Source organism: Lonchura striata, chromosome 9 (genome assembly GCF_046129695.1).
Source record: "Lonchura striata isolate bLonStr1 chromosome 9, bLonStr1.mat, whole genome shotgun sequence".
Taxonomy (NCBI): domain Eukaryota; kingdom Metazoa; phylum Chordata; class Aves; order Passeriformes; family Estrildidae; genus Lonchura; species Lonchura striata.
In genome coordinates, this window is record NC_134611.1 from 24,876,671 (window position 1) to 24,904,296 (window position 27,626).

At 40.2% G+C, this 27,626-nt stretch overlaps 1 protein-coding gene across 2 annotated transcripts; it reads right to left on the bottom strand.

Annotated features, from left to right (window-relative positions):
* Positions 1 to 2,910: 2,910 nt before the first annotated feature.
* SLC25A24 (solute carrier family 25 member 24) lies at positions 2,911 to 25,732 on the bottom strand. Of its 2 annotated transcripts, XM_021547021.3 has the most exons (10): positions 25,443 to 25,730; positions 14,506 to 14,632; positions 13,949 to 14,036; positions 13,416 to 13,527; positions 10,684 to 10,842; positions 10,193 to 10,345; positions 8,997 to 9,104; positions 7,238 to 7,405; positions 6,041 to 6,191; positions 2,911 to 5,376 (listed from the first exon to the last, which is right to left on the bottom strand). In XM_021547021.3, exons 1-10 carry the CDS (start codon positions 25,626 to 25,628, stop codon positions 5,198 to 5,200), a joined length of 1,431 nt encoding a protein of 476 aa, XP_021402696.1. In that variant the 5' UTR covers positions 25,629 to 25,730; the 3' UTR covers positions 2,911 to 5,197. The 2 variants fall into 2 exon arrangements, with proteins under 2 accessions (XP_021402696.1, XP_021402704.1); XM_021547029.3 differs by lacking the exon at positions 10,193 to 10,345 and having other exon boundaries at positions 25,443 to 25,732.
* Between the last annotated feature and the right edge of the window lie 1,894 nt (positions 25,733 to 27,626).

Consider the following 27,626-nt stretch of genomic DNA (forward strand, 5'->3'; position numbering starts at 1 on the left):
AAAACACCCCAGCCTCTGAACTTCTCACGTAGACAGTTATTGCCCAGCCCCAACAGTTTGAAAGGTCTTTTACACTGGAAGGAATGAATGTGACAGCTACAGACACACACTGAAACAATTTAATGAAGCTAATTGACCTGCAGTTATCAGAGGAGGCCATAAAAGGAGCTAAGAGTGTGGGCTTAAAAATCCATGAAACTGTTATGTTAACCTAGTGGGGTTGGATGGAGCAAACATACACAATCCCCTGTAAAAGTGGCATCACTGTAACAAATGGAACTGCTGGAAGAGGCAGAGGCTGTTGCAGCTACACAGCAAGCCAGTTAAAGCTAAGGGATTTGTTTAATTAGGGAAAGCAAAATGACCCCGTTGCCAAACTGCAACACACATGGTACGGAGGCATGGGGAAGGTTGCAGGGACATGCCATCACAGAGACCTATGCTAGGGCCAACAGCAAACCAATAGTTCCCTTCCAAGCCAGTAGATTCCATGTTTCTGTGACAAAAACATGGCTTAGCTGGGCTTATCCTGCACTGTTATAAACTGCTTTTCCTCTGCTGTGAAGGTAAGCGCAGGGAATGAACTCCAAGGTCGAGCCTGACAGCCATCAGAAATGGGTGTTACTACAGGACAGTAGATGGCAGTGCTGGAATGCAGTCCGAGCCTGCATGATTCCTGCAAACAGCCCAAAGGAGTGTTTAGGCTGGAGAAGACAGTAGTTCATACACAAGTTAGTAACACTTAAATCCCATGGCATTTGCTTAAGGGAAAACGTGAGTGCTTCCATATCAGAGCCTCAGCAAGAGCTAAACTACAGGGCAAGTATGTTAATGAAAGGCTTAGTTTAAAATGGCAGGAGAATCCATCCAAAAGGTAATCTACTGCACTCCCACCTTGCAAGCCAAGGCTTTTGACACCACCTACTTCAAGGGGATGAGCACTAGATATTCTAGTTCACATGAGTCTGGGGGAGACAAACCGGTCTGGATTTTAGCATGAGTACCACTGACACATTATTTAAGAGCGTTTACTTCTCAATCTCCTACTTTGAGCTCACAGGGGAAAGCTCTGCAGCGACAGCAGTTTCAGGCTCCAAGAGTGTTCAAGTAAAAGGCCATTCTGGAAGCTGTTCCAGCTGCTGCACAAAGGAGATGCACAAACTTGGTGCAAAGAAGAAAATATGTATATATTTATATACATAAATAGATGTAAATGCATATGAATATACACACTATGGGTGTTTTCAACAGACTTCTTTGTTAGCTCTTTAGCAAAGCAGATGTAATGTGTAAGAGTTTAGGTACAAAATACTCAAGCATTTATTTAGTTGCCAAAACACAGACAATTTTTACCCTGGACAAATATAGACAAAAAGATAACACCTCATATTTTCAGATACCAAGAGGTCTTAGAAGCTAGTCCTAAGTTACACACCAAGACTGTCAATATTCAAACAATCACTGTGTTAAATATGCAGTTCTCATCAATTATGTTCTCCACAACGTACAGTTTAGAATCAGTATCTCATTTTAATTCGAGTCCTAAAAGCCATTCTCAAGACATCTCTGACATCAGAAGGGGAAGCATTTAAAAACCACACTTCCTTGCACAGCAAATAGCCTGCAGGTTGAGACATCCTTGATATTTTAGTAATTTATGCATGGCAATAGCACTTATTGCAACATACTTCTTCCTGTACCCCTTATCCAACCGTTTAAAATCAGAAAGGCATGAAGAGAAAGCTGCCAATACATCCTGCCTGTACCGGCAGTGCAGCCAGCTCAGAGCTGTGAAGCAAGGCAGGAAAGGACAGAAGTCACCTCAGCCTGGGCCTCTGAAGGCTAATTTGGGCACCAGGCAGGCCCACACCCAGTCTCACCTGGGAGGGCTGGGCACCAGGCATTCTTTAGCTGCTTTCCCAGAAGGGAAAGCTGCCAAGTGGCTTTCAGCACACAGAGTTCACTTTTCCATGAGCAGGTGTGCCAGGCAGCTTGGGCCCAGGCTGGTGTAAGGAATGCCCCCTCTGCAGCAGGCATATCCTACCAGGAAACACACCACAATCAAGAGGGAAAGACACACACTGGCAGCACTATTTTAGATTTCATGCCATTTCTGCAGTTTTCTAGTGTCAACGATACTGAATAGCCATCACACTCCACATACATCTTGAAGGGAAAACAAATAATCTTTTCCTTTCCCTTTTGGGCTCTTCTTGCAGAGCATTTGCAATTAAAAGCATTTCTGCCTCAAGTCAAATTGAACATCAAATTGTTTACTTAGGAATCATACACTGGGCATCTACCTCTTGCATTACTTAAAACTTCTTAACCTTATGTTAAAAGAACTGTATTTGCAGCAATCAGAGACAAGAAAAGCTTCCCCTAATTTGTTTACAATTATCTTTAACATTTGAAGGATTGGTGTGAAAACCTCAAAAGGAGTTGTCAAAGCTGGCTGCTAACAAGCTTTTAGTAACATAGCCATACTACACATCCAGAGTAAATTAAGTCAATTACCTTGAAAAGACTTTATATTGATCCTTTAGCTAACAAGTAAGATTAACAACAAAGCAAGATCAGCAGTAATACAAGCAAGTCTGTTTGTCCCTGATTATTAAGAGTTCTGTCACGCAATGTACACAGAAGCAAATTATTGGCTAATATTGTTCCATAAACAGCAAAAATATTAAACACATGGTCTTCTATTAAGCAATGAGACAGTTGTAAACAGGATAACAATTGTCAAACTGTTTTCAAGTATCAGTGTAATAGCAAAGCACAGTCTAGTCTGAAACCTACTTTTAGATCAATTGCCTCCATTTTTTTACATGGAGTATTATGCATGTAATGCAATAAAGAAGTGTCATCTATCAGACCTTGAAAAAAACACATCAGCACACTCCAACCAGATAAGGAAACAAAGATTTATTAGAAACTGGTAGTTTTATGGAGCTAGAAAGGTAAACATACATTGAAGAGACAAAGAATACACAATTGAATACAGTCATCATCAAGGCACATGATGAAAAATCAAATCTGAAACAGATCATGTTTTCAACATTTGAAAAGATCACCATGATTTATGGCACTTGCACACTATAAACAAAATGAAACAAGTCTGGAAGATAGAAATGCTAAAGTCATCTTTACATCACACGCACAATACATTTGCTCATTGGTCACAGTCAAAATTACCTGCAACTGATCTCACAAATCCCACAAAGGTACAAAGATATTGGCAAAACCAAAAAAAAAAAAAAATTAAGATCAGGAAGGCATTATAGACAAACTATTTGAATAGAATGACTTTTTTTTTTTAAAGTGCAAAGTCCAACATTTCCCCAAAGGGAAGGCCAAAATACAGTTAGAGCTGCCATTTTCTGAAATGTGATAAAAAATTCTATAATACAGATTTTATGGAATTGCTATGTATCAGTTTATGGAGAATAAACACCAGCCATGGAAGCACTGAACACAAATTTACATGTGATTGCTGTTTGAGAAATATGGCCCAAAGCATATGTAGAACAAGGGAGATTCAGGCAGTTATTTTTGCTTGCTTGTTTTTCTGCTTAAAAAAAAACAAAACTCATGCACCCCTCATGCCTGCCCAAAAAAGAAAGAATTAAAAAGAAGACCCTTAATGACCTTAACAGCATAAAATTCTTCCTTCAGTAATCCAATTTTAGAAAGTGGTCTAAGAGCAGTTGCTTTTAGAAGGTCAAGGTAAGTATAATCTCGAATTTACCAAGATTAAGACAGTACACATTACAGAAAGCAGAAAAAGCCTAACAAATGAGTCTGGTAGTAATTGTTAATCTATTTCAGTGTTCAGGCCTGAAGGCAACTGTGTGCCCCTCCACACACACAAAAAAAACTAAAAAAGGAAGTCACTTTGGAAGGACTTGTACATGAAAATACCTAATGTTCTGCATTGAGGAAGGGCTGCTTTGTTTTCTGAGGAAGAGCTGTTTCTCAAGCACTAACAGGTCTGTAGGCATGCTTTGCATGCTACATGAACAGCAATCTGATAGGCACCTGAGTTCAGCACTGCCACTTGGTCACCTGGACAAAACACTTCAGTATTTTATTATCCAATTTCACACCCACAGCCAATGTTCACAGAAGACTGATCTCACAGGACAAAACTGTAAAAAACCTTTACATAATAATGCAATTCTCTACTGGCTAAAAGCACAGAGTGGATGTAGCCCTCTGAATAAGGGAAAGAATGGAGAGTCCAAAATGACAAGCATTCCTGTTCCCAGAGCTATGAACAGCTCTGCCACTGGCTGTACAGCAATTACAACCAGCTTCATACTGGATCTTCCATCCTGTTTTTAAATAGCAACTTGCACTTGTAGGAATGGCTCTAACATCCAAATTTTTTCTGTTCCTTTGTATTATGATCCTATTAAAACATGCAGCTGTAACCCAAATGTTGCCATGGTTAATGGTGCTGACATTTACAAGTGCAATGAAAAGCAGGTCCAGTGAAGCAAGTTATCAAAATTGCTGATTGTATTACAAAAATACCGTGTAAATCATTTGAGGTATTCCAACACTGCAGAACAGCAGTTTCTCAGGCTCTTTAAATAATAAAAAATAAAAAATGTTTGCCTGAAGACAAAGGTGATGGGCTACATTTTAATGTGTTATTCCATCATTGTGTGCATCCAAGATACTATTTCTTATGAACTTAACATTCAGTCTTCAAAAATTGTGAACAAAAGTGCTCACTTCTAGGCATGCAAAACGTCGCCTGTGAATTGCTTGAGTGTAGGCAGCATGACAAAACACAAAGTCACTTTTATATATTCAGTATCAAGGCAGTATAAACTTTGCCTACCTTTGGTTTCATCCAAGACAAATACACATTTTGGAAGGACTAATATAAAATACCCAATAAGTAAAATATGCATGATTTCCTAAAAATAAAAATATACTGCTGATTTAAAGACAGTTTCTGGATTTTTTTTTTTTCAACTCTGTGACATTTTAAAGTGCAATATAGGTATCTGTTTAAAAATGGTGAACTAAAATTTAAGAAGTTTCTTCCCATTTAAGGGCAAATGTGGAAGTCTCAGCATCTCTCTATAAAGGTCTGTCTCTAATTGTGAGAGCAGATTACTTGAGAAAACATTATTGTTCTGGTGTTTCCAACAGCACTAGAAGCCTCTCACCTTTTTTCTTCATTTCAAGCTATTCCCAAATTCTGTTTCATTTTTTCATATACAACATAGCTGATGCTGACAGCTGGAAGCACTTTCATAAAATTAGGTGCTATGCCCCTATAAAGTCCTCGGAGTCCCTCTGTAGCAACAATTCTTTGAAAGAGACCAACCATGCTTAGCTGTGGAGCTCCTTCCACTGAGGCTAGAACAAAAAGATAATGTGTTATAAAACAGTTCTAGTAATATTAACAATCTTGAGCAGGTCTCAAACACCTGGATCATGAGCCTACTATCTCAGGTCCCCTGAAGAGATCTTTTAATCCCAGACATTTGGGAGATATCCATGTGTCTAAATCCCAGTGGAAAGCATTATCCACCTATGTTCCTTTGGAAATCTAGGCTCCCATCCTTAACTCTGTGCAGAAACCTATCAAACAAAAACCTCAACTATGAAACTATGCTAATGAAATGTCCTACAGAGCAAACATTGCTGTCTACCCTCACAAGACAATTCAAGCCTTATCATTTAATCTCTAAAATTTAGAAAACATTTTAAAGTTTAGAAGAGTGCTTCCAGACTATGAGAGGGGCTGTGTCTGGTAGTCTTGTACGGAATGTGGCTCTCAGAATATACAAAGCACCAGTTCTTGAAATGTTGCTTTTTAAATTGAGTATGAAGAACAACAGTGTTGGGGGTAAGAGGGAGAAGGGACCAACATTAAGAAGAATTTTCCAGCTACGTCTAGTTTTTCCAAGTTGTTGGATTTGGTTTTTTTTCTTTCATTCCTATGTCTCTGCTTGACCTAACCCACATGATACAATTTTCATGGGACTACACAGAAGCATTTTCAGAAAAGAGAACTCACCTTGAGCCTGCATGCGTGTTCTGATAAGAGCGAGGGGGTAGCTGGCTAACTGCCCACACGTGCTGGAAATGGTGCCACACCCCAACAGGACAAAAACACCTGGGTTCGCAGAGCTCGATGCGTAGTGCTCTAGCCACGTACTCTTTAAGAGCTGCCAAGGTACAAAATTAAACAATAAGAGATTTGCCTTCAAAATGTAAACAAGTGCTTCTTTATTCATAACAAATCCTAAGGACTCAATCCTGAAAAGCAGCAATTTCACTGGGCCAGTCAGACATGCTTCAAGTGCACAGGTAAACACCTTAGCATACAGGGAAGGGCTTCAACCAGACTACAACAGTTAGTACCTAGAAGAGAAATCCTTAGAAGGTCCAGCAGCAGAATAGGGCCCATGCATCTGTAATACTTTGGGGAGAGAAGAAGGGAAACAACTCAGCACCCCACAAAGTGCAATGAAAGCTCACATATCTGTGCACATCATCCCATGCAGAAACAAGGATGTAAACTGTAGAAATAAATTCCATACAGTTTTGAAAATGTTTGTTCAAACAGTTCTGGTGATGGCTAATGCAGTGTCAAAAAAAGATTTCTCTAGACCAGAAAAAAAATTAGTCGGTGTGTTTGAGTTATTTAGCACACTTTGAAGCAAGAGGTATTAGCTAAAGTAGATAAAAGACTTTCAGCATTGCTGGTGGGTGAAACAGGTGCCAGTTTCTCTGGAAAGACAGCAGTGTTTCGAGCTCCTCAGAAAAGCTGTGTCAGCCAGAAAGAATTCTGGTAACATGCACAGACATGTTAATATAATCAACTCATAAACCTAACAACTGGCAAAAAAATGTATAAACTATCATAATATGAATATCCTTTTAAAGGCACATATTTCCTATAAAATGGGTATGTCCCAGTCTAACAAGGTTAGGTAAGTGTGAAAGCTTGCAGTACTGCCAAGGTCTGCATAATCCTCTCATAGCACATTCCTGCTTGGTTCTCTTGCATGGAAGGGCCTATCTGCCCAGGCACTCCTCAAGAGGGGCAAACAGAAACACTGAGGTCTACTAACATCAGTGGAACTTCTCATTTGTCTTTTTAAAATTGAACCAGCTGTAATAGTACAATAATACAAACATTCTAAAAAATATTTACGCTTTTTGTAAATTAATTAATGACAGCTACCTGCATTCAGTGATCTAAACTCACCTCATAAACAGCAAGGTCAATGCCAGCATAAGGAATTATACCCAGAATATTAGGAATATAGCCTTTGTAGAAGGCCTTTGGACCTTCTCTTTTTAAAATCTTCTTAGCACAGTCAAACATCCCAGAATATTGCCCTGTTTTACCCACAGCCAATCTGGTCTTTAAAACCTAAAAGGAAAAAAAATAGCAGCCTTAATTACATACCTATTTATTAATCTATTTTAGATACACAGTTGATCTCTGCTTATTGAATTCTCTAGAACTGCTTTGTACTTTGGTGCTGCAAATCTCTTTTGATTACTGAAAAGCATTGTTAGCAGCAAGCTTCTTCAAGTTCTGTGCTTAGTGCAAAGCACCACACATTACTATACACTTGCTTACAAATTCTTAGCCTTTTAAAATTGCATTTTAGCTTTATAGTCTTCATTTAAAAAGGCAGTTATTTGATCAACTTGAAGGCAATATTCAGTGTGAGAGTACTAACATGCTAGCATATGATACTTCTGGTCTGGGAACACTAAAGCATATTAAGAAAATATTTCAAAAAGTATGACACTTAGAGAGGTAGCTGAGGAATGTAAGGAATAATTATGTCTCACAACTGAAACCCAGCACCTGATTAATAAGGCAAGCAAGTCTGTACTGCATCTAAGGACAAAGAAATTAGTAACACCATCCAAAAAAAACCACAGAGAATGTTTCCTGAGCAACAATTTGGTCTACTTTAAAGCCTCATAAGACTGCATTTTTCTCAGGAATTTCCTGACACTTGGCTTTTCTCTCTTACTTAGAAACATCCTAAAACCACTTCCAGGACAGTACCATATTTTTGTGAGGAAGACCAGAAGATATTGTAGAACAGTTCCCTTGTCTCCACTGATCAGTGTAATCCAGACAATCTACAACATGTTTCAGTTCTTCCCTATTTTAACCCATCTCTGTACTCAGCTCAGCTGGATTCACCCTCTGGAACAGCAAGAATGCTCTTTAGAGAGATCATTATTATTTCAGCAATGAAAACAGTTCCATTCCATTCCTATCCATGAAAAAACTATTTAGGTTACATTTGCCATTTCTACCAAACTTGATGTTGGTATTGGTTTAGTCCCAGCTCCAACATCTATTCCAACAAGGATCTGGACAAATTATAAACCTTCTGGGGAACCAGCAGTAAAGAAAATAGGTGCAGTTTCTGTGAAATGGTGTGTAACAGTTACACTGAAGCAATTAATACATTAACATAAGTTAAATTGCAGTGTGTAGTACCACCTACAGCTATGTCCTACAGGGCAAAGAGCAGCCAAGCCACCCAGCCTGAGCTGTAGCTGTTACATCCTTCCCCCACACCATTCCCCTTATCAGACACATGTTCCCATCATAACACAAGAGAACTTCAGTTCTGTCCAGACAAGACTATTCCTTGCTTAGATATAGCAGGAAACAGATTTATGCCCAATTTATAAAATGCTTGAATACATGCTGAATTTTAAATGTTCTTGGATGATCTTTTTTCTTGCATTAGGTTTTATTTAAATACTGTTTTAAAAAATACTATAAAGCAAAACATTACAAGATCCGTTAGAACTTAATATATTCTAAAATGCCTAGCACTGAAAGTCTCAAAGGAAGTCCAAAGTAAAAATATATTAGGGTACCAGACTAGAGAAGTTTTTTTACAATATTTTCAAGAGCAAAATGGGGTTTACTTAGTAAAGAAACCAAACATTTTGCAGGCTCCAATGGAAGCAGATTCTCTTACCTCCATGGGGTAAATAGAAGTTTGTGCTGTTGCTCCAGCCAAAGAACCAGATACAAATCTTTCAACAGTGCCTAACTTTCCATCGTCCCTAGTGAGTATCTTCTTATACTGTATAGTTGAAACACAAACACACATGGTTTTTAGGAGTGGTAAGAGTTATTGCAAAAGGCAAGAGTATAGTACAAAATGTCTTTTCAAGCATAAGAACATAAGAGCATGCCTGTTCTTAGTTTTTCATGCATTTACAGTCACATTTGCTAACCCAAAAAGATTCTCCAGAGCACAATAAACATTCAACCCTGCAAGAACTCTTATATTAAATACCTCAGTCACCCACAGTACCATCAGGTGTTCTTCAAACAGCCAACTCAAGGGTTGGTACACCAAGAACTCCAGAAAACAAAGAGGAACCAAATTCCCTTGCAGATCCAGTTGTCCAATCAAAAAATGAAAGATTTCACAGAAGCACAGATTCAATTTCACAGAAGCACTTCGAGCACTGTACACACTGTCATTCCATGAGTGAAGAATAATGTGCCCGAAGTTACTCTATGGCACCACAATCTGCTGCTCAGTCTTGCAACATCCCCACATTTATTTGATATTTTGTTACTTTTATCTCCTCCTTGTACAGAGATGTGCTGTGTGCTCATTTGGTCTTACTTGAGGCACTAGCATGCCTCAAAGAGCAAAAATAAAGCTCATTTAAATACACCAGAATGGGAGTTCATTTTCCAAAGGAGGATTAGGCCTTAACATGATGCTTAAAGCTGATTCAGAGGTAAATATAACTCTGAAATCCAGGATGAGGGCATCATACATAGCACTGTGATATCTGACTTAAAATGAATCCCCTGTAGGTTCAGCTAGCATAATGTGCCAAGTTTTTGCGTGTTGTCACTTTGCAACAATCTAGATATTAATGCAGTACTCCACACAAAGCCATGCAGAATCAGGGACAGTTTAAAACATGCAACACCTGTAATTTGTTTGCACTGCTTAAAATACAACCATTATATCTGCCTAATAGTAAGTATTCTATAGATTTAAATCTGAAACTCACTCAAATTACTATGAAAAAATTCCCAACTACAACAACAAGTCCTACATAATACAAAAGTGCCAATAACAAACAGTGAGAGCGATTTAGGACTTTATTTAGCATTATTTTCATTCTTGATTTATCATTACCCTACCTGCTCATAAGCCCAGAACTTAATAGCTGTTTCAGGAGCTATTTTCACAACATTTACACCATTCCCCCTCCAAAGGGATCGGACACCACCTTCTTTCAACATTTGCTTAAAACCGCTCGCTATATTCATTTTGTTTGACTTTGAACCATGAACCTAAAAAAACCAAAACCAAAGTCACAGTACAGAACATTAATCTGATTAGATTATAAAACTCTTCAGTATTAAATTTATTAAATATCAACTAGCAAAACCATATACACTATTGAAAAAAATATAATTTTAGTAGCACAAGTACTGTAACATTTTGCTTATATTTTTTTCCCACATCTATAAAATACCATTTTTATGAGCACAAAAAATGGAAATTGTCAAAACATAGCCAGACCTCTGCAATTTAAACACTGACCTAGGTCCTCAATTTTTTCCCAACAGGTGTCTAAAAACTGAAGTGATAGACTGGAAACCAAGAAATTCTTGAACATCGCACCTACCTGCATCATGACTTTAAGGCGATCTAAGGGTGCTGTACCTGTTCGAGAGACAGCACCAGCCACTCCTCCTGCCAACAGCTGCTTCCACCACTGCCCAGTCTTCTTCTCTTCCTCCGTGAACTCATCTGGAACAGTCAAACTATCTCCTATATCCAACACCTTTATGAATCCAAAGCAAAGATGTGCAAATAACTATCTCGTTCCATCGCCTCAGTTTTATCCACAGTTCTAATTCCAAATTAATATACTACCCAAGAATGTGCAAATAAAGTGCTAGTTACAAATAAAAAGTATTTCTAATTTACATTTTATAATTAATTTACTATGCATTGCTTTTCAATGAAAAGTAACTTTGACTTCTACATAGATATTGAGCAGTAACACTACAGACCCACCATTTCAAAGACTGCACCATCATCATTAAAAATTATGACAAATTTCCTCCTTGAGTATGGCCCAAGCAAAGACATTCTGTCATGATCAGCAGTCCTTTAAAGTCAGCACTAAAGCTCAAATGCTTATATGCTGCAGCTAACCTTTCACCAGACAGTCTTGTGGGATTAGTTTGGTAATCTCCTAAGGTTGCTAACGAGAGATTTCTCTCACGGTAATTTATTCACACATGTGGGATGCCTCCTTCTCCCACACTCCCCAACATTTTAAAGCAGAGTTTTAACAGCTGATATATCAGAGTATTCTATTTCCAGTGACTGCTGTGTATTATCCTACCAAATGAATAGTTTGACAGAGGCTTTATAGATTTTCTTATCATCAGTTATACACAAAGACACATTTAATTACTTTTTCAGCTATAAAAATTTGACATTTCACTAAGGAGGGGGCATGTTTGTATTGCCATTGGATTTGATCAAATAACATTAATATAGGATTTAATGATAAAACTAAGACACAACACTATGAAATCTCACATGTCACTTTTGCCCTTAAGTGTGACCTGTAATTATGATACATGAGAAAAAGTACACTGTAGATAATGCAAATCTGCTATTACACATAAATTAAAAGTATAAAAAGAACAAAAATGTATTAATTACTGATAAGTACTGACCAGAAAGTGTGTTAACTGATACACCTTTGAACTACCATTTATTTTAATTGTAGGCATTATATCCCTAATTTATGCTGCATGCTCTCCCTGTTAGTAGACAGAATATTGTCCTGGTCATTTGGGACAAAAATTGCAGGGTGTAAATATAGCCACTGAACAAAAAATATAAGCAACAACTATTCTGGATATTGAACACAGAACAGATTAATTGGACAATCCTTTCATCTTTATTGCATTTGAGGTTTCAAAGTGAGGCGTCATCAGTTGCTCAACTATGGAAACATGAAAAGATCAATCAAAACTCTCAAAACATAAATTCAGTGTTCTAAGAGATATTATGCAGATCTACCAGGGTTTAAACTTTGTGTGTACCAAGACCTAAACACAACTAAGGAAAAGAAAAGATAAATTTGAGAGTGTTTGTAACAAAAAGGCCACAGCTACCATAATAATTCTATGCCATTGTACCTATCTGCTTGGAAGAGTCTGATAGCAATTATATAATAAAAACAGAATTGTAAGAGCTGTCTGTAAATGCCAGCTAGACTGGGAGGTTTCACATCTGTTCTTATCTCAAAGACCAGCTGTGTTGCTGGATTTTGCCTGCTGTGATAACTGGATCATCAGCTGACTAACACTAAGATCACAAGAGACTCCTTCAGTTGTTTCTTGGGGGCAACTAATGACATTCCATAATAAAAAAGAAAAATACAGACCTTATGTTTAATAATAGTAAGGAGCATTTTATTAAAGTCAAGTTGTTTTTTCCACTAAGCTGGGACCAGGATTATTTGACCTCATAGCAGTGCTTCAAGTGCTTTCTTCAGCAAACAGGGAGCTAACTGCCTTTTGGCAAGCATTCCTGAGCTGAGGTTGTGCAGTTTCAAACACCCAGAGCTCTTAGATCTCATAAACTGTTTTTTATTATGGAAATGCTGACTAATCCCTGGAGATATAAATGGTCTCACTATATTCAAAGGCATCTAACCTTACTTTATTTCCTCCAATAATCTACAGGAAGGATATTTAGCAAACAGGATTACTGTTGGTTTACTTACTTTATTAATATTCTTAAAAATTGGTCACTTAGGTGTTAACAGCCCCATTCAATTAAAACTTTAAAAATGTCTCTGCACAGTGGATAACCTATTGCTGTATATTCTGTATGTTTAAATTAAATTATATGACACAAAAGAGCACGATGTGCACAGAAAATCACCAGTCAGGACATCAGTGATTTTATGATAATTATAACGATACTATATAACTGCACATACTAATTTCAACATAAGAAACAGATAAAATGTCTATATAAGTTGTTTCAACAAATTAAATCATACTGTAATATGCAAAGAAAAATATTTAATATTCTGGTTATTATTTTTTGTGAAATATCTCCAAGAGAGGAAGAAGATTCTGTCCTAAGAATTACTTATATTACTTTGATAATTATTTGCAAAGTTTAGATGACGTTGTTCGTGCAGAAGGAACTCATCTGATACAGTTCTGCTTGTAAATGGGAGAGCAAGAAGTGAAAAGAAAAAGCAAATACAGATATGCTTGAAATATAACAAGTGTGAAGCTGTTGTACTCAATAGCACAAATGAACACAGCAGAGGTGAACTTGAGAGCTGCACTAGATTAAAAGAGAAGTTAAACTTACAGTGGAATGTTTCCAATATCGAATTATTTCTTCAATGTCTGTAGCTGGATTAAACATAAAATGATCTCTCCACTCATTCCAGTCTACTGTCATTGTCCCATCAGCATCAATACTGAAAAGAAATTGAACAAAATTATATAAGGAAATAGTAATGGTGAGGTTTTGTTCTGTTTGTTTTTTCTTCCCCCTCCCCCCCACCACCACTTTTTTAACTTGGGTTATCACATCAATAACAACTGACTGTAAATTCCATATAGTGGCTTCAAGGCTGAATCTGCCCTGGCCTTTCAATACTATGCTTCTCTTATCCAAGTGCATCTGTCCTATTCCATTCAAAAACATAATACAGTGCTTCTTTCTAGCAACAACATTTACAGAGAAATAAAGTAACATTCTCCTCCCAGAACCAAATGCTCCAATCCAACACCTTTCAAAGTCATAATCACATATATCTCCCTCTCTGAAATAGAAAAATATAGAAATTAACAATACAAGGAAGATTAAGCTGCCTCAAAAAAGAATATAATCCTGACCTTTGCAGGATCTTTTCTGCCTGTTTTTCTGAAATGTTTATACCCAATATCTTGAGGGACTGGACAACTTCTGAGGCTTCAATTTTTCCTAGAAACATTAAAATAATAATGACACATTTAAAATGTGGATCTTAATAAACTTAGCACCTTGGAGCCCATTGCAACAGCTGAATAATTGCAAAGATGATTTAAAAATCAGCTTAGCACAGATGATGTATTTTCAATGTCTACTACAGGGATGAAGCAAATGGGATGCAAATATACAGTTAGTTAAAAACTGGTTCATCTTTAATAGCTAGAAATAGTCAGAACTTTCTTCACAGTTTCTCCATCTGGGGAACAAGGAGCCCCAGTTCAGTGTACTTGCAGAAAATAGAAAGAATAAAGACTTTTTTTTTTTTATCTATAGCAAACTTTAATTATGATAATGTTAAGGAAAAGTAGTAAGGATTTCATATTCACAACTTTTTTTTCCAGTCAGACAAATACAAGTTACACTACTTTTAATGCATTTTCTTCAGACAATGTTTGAACAAATAAAATAAATTGAGGTATACCATCGTTGTTTTTGTCCAGGCTCTTAAATGCCAGTTTCATCTTTTTCTCATGTTCTTTAAGATACTGCATAAATTCTTCAAAATCCAGCTGTCCATCCTGGTTAGTATCCCCAGCTTTAAAAATTTTCTATTGAGAAAAAAATGAATATTTTATTTGTCCAAATTACAGCAGGTCACAAAACAATTTTGTTTTCAGAATTTAACATACTCAATATTTGTATAGGGAGAGAAAACACTTGGCAGTAAATATATATTTAAGAAAGCATTGTTTATTATTTACATAACTTTTCTGTGCAGAAATTTTAAGGTTTCTTACCAGCACTGGTAAATTATACCTACAGGTATTAAATAATTTGTGGAAGACATGGGGGACAGGAGAAAAACCCAAGAGAGAACAAGTTTAAGTCTGTGAGTTTCCTGTACATTAAATTTTTCAGTAAAAAAAGACGAACCTTGACTATCATCTTAATAAAGTGGTCTATTAATTATTAATTGTAAAGATAAAAAATACAAACATCAATTAACGCTTTAAATGCTAGCCAAAAAATTACAAAGATCTTGCCCCACTGGCACTTGCAGTTTCAAGAGAACAGAGCTTTCTGCTTCAAACGGAAGCCCTGGCTACAATTTTAAATAAACTTGTAACAAATACAAACACATTTATCTTCCTTTCTTGCATGTGCTTCCTAGGAACCGTCCTGCAGATAGAAACACTTCATGTAAAATTAACTATGCATTGAATGCATGGTATGCAATTGCCAGGACTGAAGGAAACAAGTCTCAAACACAGCCCAGGCAGACACTTCTCCACCAGCAACGGGCCAGGAAACTTCACCATCTCCACGTGTGAAATCTTCCTGTTAGAGAAGGGCAATTAGAGCAGCCTGTAATTGCTGGGGCTTGTGCTCAAGGCAAAGCCCAGGGAAGCTCTGCAGGGTTTAGGAGCTTGGGCTTTACACCGCAGCTCTGGGCACAGAGAGCCAAGGCCACAGCGCTGCCACCTCCTCGGGCAGGGTGTGCAGGGAGCCAGCAGGGAAACCAGCCCACAACCCTGCTCCAGAACACAAGATTTAAGGGAAAATTATGTCTTATCCCCTCCTTTGGACATTGGTCCCTGTGGGTTCCCTAAATGTGCAAAATCCTAGGGGGGCAGCACTCAGTAGCAGGCAGGAGACCAACCTGCCAGCACTCATTAACTGCAGCTCCGCAGCACTGCAGCTCCCATGTAAAGTGCTGGCCAAAAATTCTTCCACCTATCTTCTATTCAGCAGAACTGCCTTGTGCAACTGTAATTTCTGAATAAAGTAACCCTCTACAAGATTTGAATGGCTGTTCTAATCTGCAAAATCTGGTTTTAATTTTGTTTACTCCTCTTTAATTAGCAGAGGTCCTCAAAAGACCAAAGTCCAACAAGTTCTAGGCCACAAAAACTAAACACAAAGGCAACAGAAAACTGGTGTATTTGTTGCAGAGGTATGAAAAAGATGTCTAAATACATTTATGTTACCTCTTTCATCTTCCCTATTCCTATACAAAAAATAACATATTTTAAAATTTCATCTCAAAAAAACAAAATTTATAATTTTATTATGGATTTCTCAACGAAATGGAGCAAAATTATGTGGTATGCCACAGTGAAATTAGCAAATTATTTACCTCCCATAATACAGCAAGTTGTGCACAATAAAAATCAACTCAAGATACCACATATTCAGATAACTATTATTTGGTATCAGCTTTGAAAAAGAGTGTTTTTATTATAGTCATAAAATCCATCTTGATTGTAATTTCTATTAATAACCTGTCAACACAGATGGATATACTCATCAATTCAGTTTCATGCTTATACCAATATGGTTAGAGCTGTTCAGAATTTCCCATTACAAAAAAAAAGTTAGTTTACATTTATAGATAGTTATGGATACAGTCCTGACCACAACCTTCTAACAGGAAATTAATAAAGGCTAGTAGATTAATAACTAAAAAAAAAATCCAAACAAAAAACCAACCAAACCCAACCATTAAAAATTACTCTAGTCTGAAGAGTCCCCTCTCAAAGACACACAATCTCAAGCCACCTTTTACTCCACTCATGGCACCTCCTGCTGCAGGGTCTGAGTGTCCTGCTGGGCTCCCATGCTTGCCTGAGGTGACTTATGAGACACCTGTAAGCACTATGTGTGAGTTCTACTCAACACCAACTGTTACTGTTCCCTATTGCTACCCGAACCACACAAACCAAAATGCAGAACAAGGAAAGTGGTTTTCTGACTCACAGAAAACAAAACTTGAACTAAATTATAATTGCAAAACCTCCACTGCTGAGGATGATGTGAGCCAAAGAAAGCAGGAACTCCTGGGAAGTTGAGAGCAGGAAATTTCTGTGTCTGGCGGGGGGCACCTTTCAGTTCATCTGCCAAAGAAGTGGATTCCAACAATGAGAAAATGGTAAGCACAAACTTACTCTCCATTTCCTACTTTTGTTTTGACAGTTATTTTTCCAGACTTCAAGTCAGTCTCAGCCACTCTCAGTGAAGCAGAACAGGAATGACAGGGAACAAAACCATATGGCACATGTGTTTTTCTCTCAGTGCAAATCTAAAAGCTCATGCAAACAAAAGCCTCTTGCTGTCTGTGAAGTCAACTAATAATGTGGGTGTTAAAGTTTCAGATTAAAATCAGTAATTTGCAATCTTGTGGAACTAGGAGGAACACCAAAAGAAACTTGTCTTCTCCTTGGTGGGCAGAAACTTCCTCTTGGTGGGTTCCATACTCCATAGGCACAGCCAATAAGAAGACGCCTCTGGATTCTGTGGGGAGCCTGGCACACTAAGTCCTTGGTACAAACTGCCCCTTCACAGCATCCAATAGTAATTCAAGTTAGAAGGAGCCTCTGGAGTCCATTGAACTTAACCCCAGCTCAAAGCATGTCTAATTAGGTCTAATTAGATCAGGCTGTGTGGGACCACATCCAACTGAGTCTTGGACACTTTCAAGGGAGGAGATTCCACAACCTCCACCCACAAACTACTCCAGCAGTCAATCACTCCCCATTTCAGTTCAACACTGAATCCAGCTCTGCTCTTCTGCATTTAATATACTACCAGATATTGTATAATTACAGCCACTTGTCATTCTGCCAGTGCCAGCTTCTCAGATGGAGGAGAACTGGATGCATTTTAAAATAGGCATGCTTACAATAGAGCAGGAACCAACCCAAGGTGCCAACACTCACTCACAAGTCCTGGGAAACAATGTTTGGCAGGCCTGCCACATAAAACCTGCCATTTCTTGTTACTGCCTTACTGTGGGATCACCTCACCTTTACAAAGGCTCAGATCCAAATGTTTATTCTTCAAAGTGCACCATTTCTTTTTTCATTGTCTAAAAACTGTAACCCCAAGCAGTAAAGATAATTGACTGAGTAAAATGATATGATGACCACATAAAGAATTGTTAATTACTGACAGATATAGGAAGACAGTTTAGATGATGACACGAGCTATAGCAATTTGTGCTTGCAGCCCAGAAAGTCAATCATATCCTGGGCTGCAGAAAAAGAAGCATGACCAGCAGCTCAAGGGAGCTTGCATCCCTCTACTCGGCCCTCATGAGACCCCACCTGTATCTGTCCTGTATCCAACTCTGGGGTCCCCAGCACAGGAAAGACATGGACCTGGTGCAATGGGGCCTGAGCAGGTCCCAAAGATGATCAGAGAGCAGGAGCACCTCTCCTGTGAGGTGCCTGTGAGGAAAGGGTGGAGTTTTTCAGAGTGAGGAAGAGAAGGCTCCAAGGAGACCTTATTACAGCCTGTTGGTACTTAAAGTGGCTTCTAAAAGAGACAAACATTTTAGCAGGGTCTGTAGCAATAGGACAGGGAGTAATGGATTTAAATTTAATTATTTTGTCTATCTAGATTACATATAAGGAAGAAGATTTTTACTATGAGGGCAGTAAAACACTGGCATAGGTTGCCCAGAGCCTGGCAGATGCTCCGCCCCTAGGTACATTTGAGGTGAGGCTGGGTGGGGTTCTGAGCAACCTGATATAGTTGAAGACTTGCTTACTGCAGGGGAATTGGACTACAAGACCTTTTAAAAGTTACTACCAATCCAAACAATGCTATGATTCTGTGATCTTTCTTTTTAATGCTACAGACCTTGACACAAACAGATCAGCACAGGAGCATTTTAGTCTATTTGGTCATGACACTGTCACCTTTGTCTTTCCTCCTCTTTTCTTCATAATTCTATTTTTGTTCTTTTTCTGTTGCATATTTTGTTAATACAACTACTTTCCAAGTCCTGCACAACCAAGCAACACCAACAGAAGAAGCAACAAGGAGACTGGAACACTGAAGGTTTGGGGTTTTTTTTTAATTCTCCATTATATAAATCACGTTGCAGTGTTGAATTCCTACTCTGTCAGAAGACCTCTGTATTTGGTGTGGAAATGTAAGTCAGCAGGACTGTTAAAAAGAAAGAATTACAGATAGGCTTTATATACACATCAAAAACTCCCTACCCTTCTCTGTAAGTGTCCTGATGAATTATTAGACTGCTCTGTGCCAAAGTTATGAACTTTAACACATTCATGGCTACAAAGTAAAGATAATGAATGCAATACACTAGAAATCTTGATGTTTTTATGTAGACTTTTCTTTTAAATTCGCAGTCTAATTTTAACATTATTTAGTATCATTATTTGTGTATTGTGCATGAGCCTTCACATTCTGTTTACAAAACTGAACTGTGCATAGAAGGTGGGGCTGCTGAGTACAAGGATTACCAATTATTCATTAGCTTGTTATTTCAGCTAATTAATATAAAGAATATTTAATAGGAAGTGATTCATCAAGAAGTTACTTCCTTCCTATCATGCTCTCTACAAGACCCAAGCATAAAACAGCACTTCAAGGTACAATTGCAAGTAGCAATTATGTGTCCTGCAATCTGCTACCGGAGTTCCAAAATACAAATGCTGCATGCAAAGAACTCCAGCACCACAGTAAGAACATCATCATGTCTTTAGACATTCACACTTCCTATTTCACATTTGCTTTTAAAGCAGATTTCACATTTGCTTTTAAAATCAGAGTTCCTATATATAAAACCAATCATGATATTTTTTGCCCTTTTTCAGTTCTTTCCCTCTTAAGTATTTTCTTAGCCATTCACATAGCTCTGCAGTCTACAGTTTTCAGTTATTCAGCTGTAATAATATTGGATGCCAAAATCAGTCACAATAAGTATACACAACACTTCTCCCTTTACTGGACACATAGTGGACAATAGTCTTTTTCCTATTTATATCTGCTAAGACTACACAAATTTTTGCAGACTATGATAACCCAAAATCACTAGCAAAGATTATTAAAGTCAGCCTTGTCAAACTATCAGTTGGGAGATAAATCCAGCATAAAGGGACAGGGCCTGAGGATGTGTTCACACAGCATTATAGCCCAGTGGGCCCCATAACACATGAACGAGACTGACACTCCATCTCCAGAAATCCAGCACAGCACTGAGTAAAACTGGAATTTGCACTGCCTCTAAAGGCCTCTCAACTTGTCCAAATTCAGCATTCATTTTTACTCTCTTGCCTCCCCAAGGATACTACCAACATGTGAACAGTATCCAAGCAGGCCCTTTAAACCTGCTACAGACAGACAGTAGGAGCCCCCCACTCCAGACTTGCACCCTTGACAGCAGCAGATGTTGCTATCAGCTACAGAGCTTCCCCTTCCTGTTCCCTGTCCTAAGCACTGCTCGTCCCTGAGACAGGACAGCACTGGCAGAGATCTTCTCCCTGGTCCATTTCAGATAACAGAATCTCTAGAAAACGAGACAAAAAAGGACAAGATTCAAGTGCAAGTACGTTCTCCCAAAATGCCTCGCAGAGGCTGCTCCTTCAGGACCTGGGTAAACTCTCTCAACTCATAGTTATGAATTAAATTTCAAGAATCTGAAACAGCATACATGGAAGATACAAACTATTCCTTGAACTTTCATTCAGCATTCTTTGCAAGTTACACTAGTATTTTTGACTTTGAGCATACTTGGTAGACTGAGTTTTCCCATTAAATAGGACAATTTTGCTACTGAGGCGTCCCAGCCATAGCAATTTCAAAAGATTTAACAGTCTGCCTTGTTTGTTCACCTGAGACACACTGCTGTCTCAGGACAGGGATTTAGCAAAGCATTTCAACACAGCAGTTAAGAGAGGTCTCAGAGGTGAGGCTTCCCATATTTGGGAATTCTTGGCATTCTTGCACTTAGCAGCAACAGGAGGAAGACTTAATCATTCACTGTACTCTGTCACTGTTCAAGAAAAAACCTATCATGTTAGTATTAAAAAATAATTCCTTTTATCTCCTTGGATGTTTAAAGTGTTACGAAAACAAATTTAAGATTCATCTTGCTCATTCATATGGAGACTTGGAGACTACAGCACTTATCAGTTAAAAGCTTCTGAAGCTGTATACATAGAAATGAAATAATGATTTACATGTTTGCTTACAATGGAAGCAAAGTAAAATGAATACATTCAATTTCAAATTTACTAATTGAACACATGGCTGAAGATATGTGTGGTATTTCACAATTAAGTCCCCATAACCAGTCATAATCATCACATCTATTATGACCAGGAAAGGGAAGTTTAAAGGAACTAAATGGTTCCAGTTTTCTACAATCACATGACATGACATCTGTTTTGATAAAAAGCTGAATATGTAGACTACTCTAAATCTATAATACCAGGTTTTGGGTAAACTCTTAAGGTGAGAGAAAGCTTCAATTCCTATAAAGAATGACACAGACACAGGGAAGTACTGAAGCTTTTAAGACTGTGGAGGTGTGTATCAGGTATGAGAAATTCTAAGAGTAGATACAGTGTGATACAAGATACCCATGTATCTTCCTCTAAGTTGCCGAAGTAATCACTGTTTCTTCTGTTTCTAGCCAATCTACAACGTGATTAAGGAGGCTTTAGTTACCTTGGTCTACTACCCTTCTAATTTTGCCACATAGGGGAAGTTACCAAAATTAAAATAAGTGCAAGAATCTTAATAAAGCAGTGGAGAAATATTTAAGGACATATTTAACTCAGTCACTAAACAAGTGTGTGCTTTCTGGACTAAAAACTGCTAGGGAAAGCTCAAGCTCTGAAGCACTATCTAGCTGCAGGTTTTAGAGGCCAGAGAAAAGCACAGAAGGAAACAATCCACACCTGGGCTGCTCTCACCCATCCCCATGCTGAGACACAGCAGTGGAACACAGCACAGGGGCCTGCCTCACTTGGCAGAATTCTCAATTTCCTGTGGTTTAAATGCAGAAACATACCTCAAGTGTTCTATTTTTATACATGATTGGACTCAAATTTTCAGAAACAGTCAATTACTCTAAACAGACAATAGTCTGATTGTTGTGAATTTAGTCTCATTAAGCCCTGTCTCCACCACACAGAGGTGTCTCTTCACACTGTTTCTTTATCCAAAAGAGCTTTAATGTAGCCAAAGGCTTATGTCAAAATGTTAAGAGAGTTAGTCCAAATAAGATTACACTGGTTCCAGAATGTAGTTATTCATTTCAGTAATGTCTTCCTACTCCTAGTCCAGAACTCAATGTATAAATAGCACCCGATTTTGACTATTTGGCTGTTCCAATCCCAAACTGAAGCTTGAAATATGGGGTTCACCTCCTACAGATTTACTGCAAGGACTGATGGCAGCAGAAGGAAAGGATGAACAAAAATAGTACTTCATCCAACCACTCACACCATTTATGGTGCTCCCGCCTACAAGACTCACGGCATTCAGAAGACACAGCATGAGATCATTTGTGATCTGATCCCAGCATCTATTTTGTGTCCCTGCTTATCAAAGCCACTGTACAATAGCTGTTAATATTGCTTGTAGAGCAACATTTGATAGTTACCACCCTGAATTCCTCATTTTTAGATAATGACACGTCATGTCAGGAATCTTCTGCAAAGTTTTGCAAAGTTACCCATTCCTGACAGGTAATATCCTACAATATGAAACAGGAGTCACCCTGGCAGCCTCAAAGCAGCACACATTCCAGATTTTCCAGTCATTTACTCTTGTCTGTCAGATACTGCCAAAAGGCAGGTCAAGTAGAAGAACACAGTCAGGAGGTTCTGTCAGGTTGAGCTATGGGGGAAAAATTTATCTTCCTTCAAGGGAGATGCAAGCCACCTCCAAAGCTTACCACACAGGTTCACAGCTAATGGAAGGTGCATACCTGTAGTCTCTTACTCAAATGGATGGTAGCTTTGTCTCTTTTTAAAACATGCATATTCCTTCTAGAGAGGAACTGCACTTAAAGACAAAAGAGCAAAACAGTACTAGTAGCACAAACACTATAGTGTGAAGGTGGTACAACTTTGGATCAACCAACTGCCTTTGCAGTGAAACCCAGGAACATTCCAACAGTCCCTTTTCCACAAGTTAGCCAGAAAGCAGCTGTGCAGCTCAGAAGGACAATGGCCAGCACTCCAGGTATATGGATTTCATCCTACGTGTTGGAAGCCACCTTGCAAGAGATTTTTGAAAACCTAACACAGACCAGCATAAACATAATGAGGCTTGAGTCTCTGATGCATCCCTGAGGCACCAAAACTGACTCTGCTCTAGGATATCCCAAGCTCTGCCCATGCCATGGTGCCACTATGCTAGCAGGGCTGAGCAATTCAGTAGATAACACTTTGCCTCATTGTATAATATTTCTGTCTCAATTCCTTACTCATTAGTTATTAGTAATTATAAGAAAGATTACTTCTACCTCTCCAAATATGATGATCTGACTTCATTAATAAAATACCTTTTCACCAAGCAGTAAGAAAAATTAATTGAACTTTAGAGCTTGAAGTGGGAGAAGGCAGCATTGAGCTGCAAGAAAGTACAGGAAGGAGATTAGCCACAAAAAGGCAGAAGGCAAGACTTACTGGGGCTCTCGTATTACAAGAAGTCCAGTTATTAACAGGTACACAGCACTACTCTAGTGTCCAGTTCCAACTGTGCCCACCCTAGTGTAAAACAGTGAGCACAAAGAAGTTTCCCTGCACAATTCTTCCACCTCTCTCAAATGAGCAGATGACTCACAGTTTATATTGTTTACTCTGTGTGTCTTTAACAACTAAGGCAACAGTTCCTGCTCTGTATTACATCCAGGTCTGTCTAGCTTATGTCTATCTGTTTCATGGGCATCCCTTTCAGTTTATCCTGAAGCAATTGAGAATAATCTGACACCTACTCAGATGTGCACGACTAATCAAGATCACTGGTTCTGAGAAAGAACTTAGAACTTCAATTCTTAGTTGCTCAAATATTCAGCAGCATGCCAGGGGTTTCAATGAATTATGTGGGAAGACCACCTTTGTTAAATAACAGAAAATTACTTGGTCACCCGTTTCCCTGTTGTTCAATATAGGTAAAACCCCCAGAGTGTTACAGTCAAACTGGTACAACAGGTTTACAACAATGTGTCTAAAATGTGTGACTGGGGTTCATAGCTAACATGCTCTGAACACTGACAACTCTCATGGATAACCAAAAAGGCCAACCTGTTCCTCCTTTAATTATGAAAGCCTGAGAACACAAAAGGTGCTAATGTAAAGATGATTTTGACCAGCAGCAACACTGAAGTGAAAGTGTGCTTTCATTTATAATCTTGAATAAACACCATTCAACTTAAGAGGGCTGTTGGATACTTTTCTCTTAAGTATAGGAAACAGAGAATTAAATATAACAGAAGGAGGCAAAACAGAGATGAAATAACGAGACCACAGGGAAAAACTGTCACACAGTCAGCATAAGACCACTGAATTATTGACCCAAGATACTTTTTAACAATGGAGTTGAAATGTAAGTTCCTTTTCCTGCGCCTTCTCCAGAAAGTATGCAACAGCTAGTACCGGTACAGCAGAGGAATGCCCTGGAATCATTCTTTAAACTGAAACAAGCAGAATTGTTACAACAGTAACTTCCCCCACACTTCTGACAAGTACCTGCTCAGCCTAAATTAACCCATGTGTGTCTTGTCAGCACAGACTTGCCTTACCACGCAAACACTTGTGCCCACAGAATTGTGTTCTAAGTGATTTTATATGCTGATCCCTGGGGATTACTGAAAATAATTAGGAAACAGAAGTTTCTCTTCTAGGTAACAGGTCAAGCCTGCTAGTGTAAGTCAGCATCACACTGGAATGCTTAACGACTTAAGTTTTACTGACTTCTGAGGTCACAGCATTGATACAAGGGACAAAGGAAGGTAATAGTCCAAATGATCACTGCAGAAGCCACACCACGAAGAGTTTCGGCACTGTCGGTTTCACAGCCACTGTTACAAGAGTGCATTTTCTAATAAAGGGCCTCGATATCTGACAACAGTCCATGCCAAGAAGAATAACTTCCATGTCTGTGAGTCTAGCTTAAATAACTAGTTCTGAAATTGCAACCTCCAGCTATGCAGGTTACACTACCTGCTGCCCAAAGCAAACCCTAATTTACTCTGATCTAGATTATGCATGGGTGGAGTGGCGGACAAAAGATGTATATTACCACCCTTTTTCGTGCTGGAAAAGGAAGGTGCTATCGAGTATCACTCAATAAGAAGTCAAAGCGTGTCAAAAGTCCACACATGATGAGTAAACCCACTTGGCAGAGGAGCCGCCGACAGCTGTACGCGCTCGGGACTCTTGCCCTACAACCCGGGGCGTGCCTGTACGACACGGCCCCTGGCGCTGGAGCTGCGGCCCGGGGAAGGAAAAGGCCAGGCCCGGGGCCGCCTCCATCAAGGAGCGGCTCCGGGCGCGCTGCAGCCGCGCCGGGCCGCGCCCCGTCCCCCGGGCTGAGCGGGGCCGCGCCCGCCCGGCCTCGCCGCCCCGCGGCCGCTCGGCGGCGGGCCGCGCTTACCTCCTCCGCCTCCTTCCCCAGAGGGATGCCCATGGCCCGGAGGCCCGTCTGGAGCTCGGCAATGTCCACCCTCCCGTCTTCGTTGAGGTCCAGTTTTCGGAAGAGGCTGGCGTAGCGGGACTCGCCATCCCTGTTGCCGTCGCAGGCGGCCGCCGGCAGAAGGAAGCCTCGCAGGAGCTGGAACATGTCGGGGCCGTGCAGCGCGTACAGACGGACAGCGTCCCCCGACTCCCGCCGGCTGGGCGCGGACGAGACACCGCCCGCGATGCTGCCAGGGGAGGGGAGAGCCGGGGAGGGCCGGCCCGGGCCCGCCCGGCGGAGAGGGGCGGAGAGGGGCGGGGAGCGGCGGAGAGGGGTGGAGAGGGGCGGGGAGCGGCGGAGAGGGGCGGGGAGCGGCGGAGAAGGGCGGAGAGGGGCGGGGAGCGGCGGGGAGCGGCGGGGAGCGGCGGGGAGCGGCGGGGAGCGGCGGGGAGCGGCGGAGAGGGGCGGGGAGGAGCGGGGAGCGGCGGGGAGCGGCGGGGAGCGGCGGGGAGGGGCGGGGAGGGGCGGGGAGCGGCGGGGAGCGGCGGAGAGGGGCGGGGAGGGGCGGGGAGGGGCGGGGAGCGGCGGGCTCGCCCCGCCCGAGCCTCCCTCCGCCGCATTCGGCAAACGCGCCTGAGGGGCCGGGGCGGCCGCGGCCCCTCGGGCTCGTCACCGCGCTCCGCCCGCACTTCGGCGCTTGTAGCGGCTCGGCGTTTCCAGCTCTGTCAGAGAAATACCACAAACGCTGCAAAAGATCTGGTTTGGACACCTGGGCTTATTCTATTTCCCCCCCATTCTAGTTTCGCGGTGGAGAGCTCAATTGAAGGTGTATGAAGAACAGCCCAACCTAAGTGCAGTCTGAAAGAGGCAGGCTACTTGGCCTAACAGAATAAACATTATATGAGGAAACGTCTAGCGCTTTTTTCTTCGTAATGGCTTCATAAATAAATTAGTGGAGTTAATGGAAAAGTGCACAGGTGGTCTAAGAGTAAATGGATAGAAAATTTCACCAAACAGTCTCTCTTTCCACAAGAGAGTTGCCGGGAAAAAGAATTTCAGCTGTCACTGAATTGAGCCTTGCTTTCCTGGTGCATGTAAAATGTATTTCAGCATTACAATACCAGGGTCTGACTGTGGACTACTGTTTGAAAAAGGGCTACTTGTACTAGGACTTGCATATATAAAGACTGCTGGATTGTGTTACAGGTTCGTTGTGCTGCAGAGTAGGTGGTGTGGGACGGAACCTCCTGCTTAAAGTGGGCTCATCCATGAACACTGACCAGGTTACTCAGGTCTTTATTTCAGCCTTGAAGACCTCCAAGGATGGAAACAGGACAGCCTGGCCTAGAGCCTGATTGTCCTCACAGGGAGGAAGGTCTTCTCTTCTAAACATGGAGCTGTTCTCATTTCACTTTGTGTCTGCTGTCTTTTATCATCCCACCATACCCCACTACAAGAAGCCTGATCCTACTTCCTTTGTAAAGTCTCTGTAGGTACCAGCAAGGTAGAGGCCTCCTTTTAAGTTGCCTCAAAGCCTTATTTTCTCCTGGCTGGCAAGTTCAGTTTTCTCAGCCCCTTTTCACAGAGCAAGTGCTCCAGGCCCCAGACATCACAGTGGCCATCTGCTGAACTCTCTGGTTTATCCATGATCTCCAGGTATTAGGAAGCCTAGAACTGGACTAGTGTATAAATACAGTCTGGCTTGTGCAGAGTAGAAGGGGATAATCCACATCTCCTGGCCATGATCCTGTTAATACAGCCCAGGATGCTGCTGGCCATGCTCAGATTGCTCTCTGCCAAGACCTCCATGTCCTCATAGCACAGCTGCTCCCTGTGGTTGCAAGGGACTATTCCTTCCTATATGAAATATTTCATATTTGTCCTCACTGAATTTCATAAAGTGCCTGTCACCCCATTCTTCCAGCTTCTCTGAATGGCAAGCACACCAGGTGGTCCTCCACAGTTTGTGGGAAATACTGGAAAACACTGGAACAGGCAGAGCCTGAACATACTTTATCTGGAATAAGGAATGTGAATACTGCTGAAGGTCACTGCATCTCAGCAATGTAATACTGCTAAGTACAACCTGAGATTCCATTTTTCTCCTCATACCATCATCCTTACATCTTTATCTAATGAAGTAACATTCCCTTTTGCCCCTAA

Coding starts and splice junctions, on each gene's coding strand:
- SLC25A24 (XM_021547021.3), bottom strand. CDS start 25,628: ATGTTCCAGCTCCTGCGAGGCTTCCTTCTGCCGGCGGCCGCCTGCGAC. Junction 14,633..25,442: donor TGGGGAAGGAGGCGGAGGAG/GTAAGCGCGGCC, acceptor TTTTCTCAATAG/AAAATTTTTAAAGCTGGGGA. Junction 9,105..10,192: donor AGTTCTGGGCTTATGAGCAG/GTAGGGTAATGA, acceptor TCAACTATACAG/TATAAGAAGATACTCACTAG.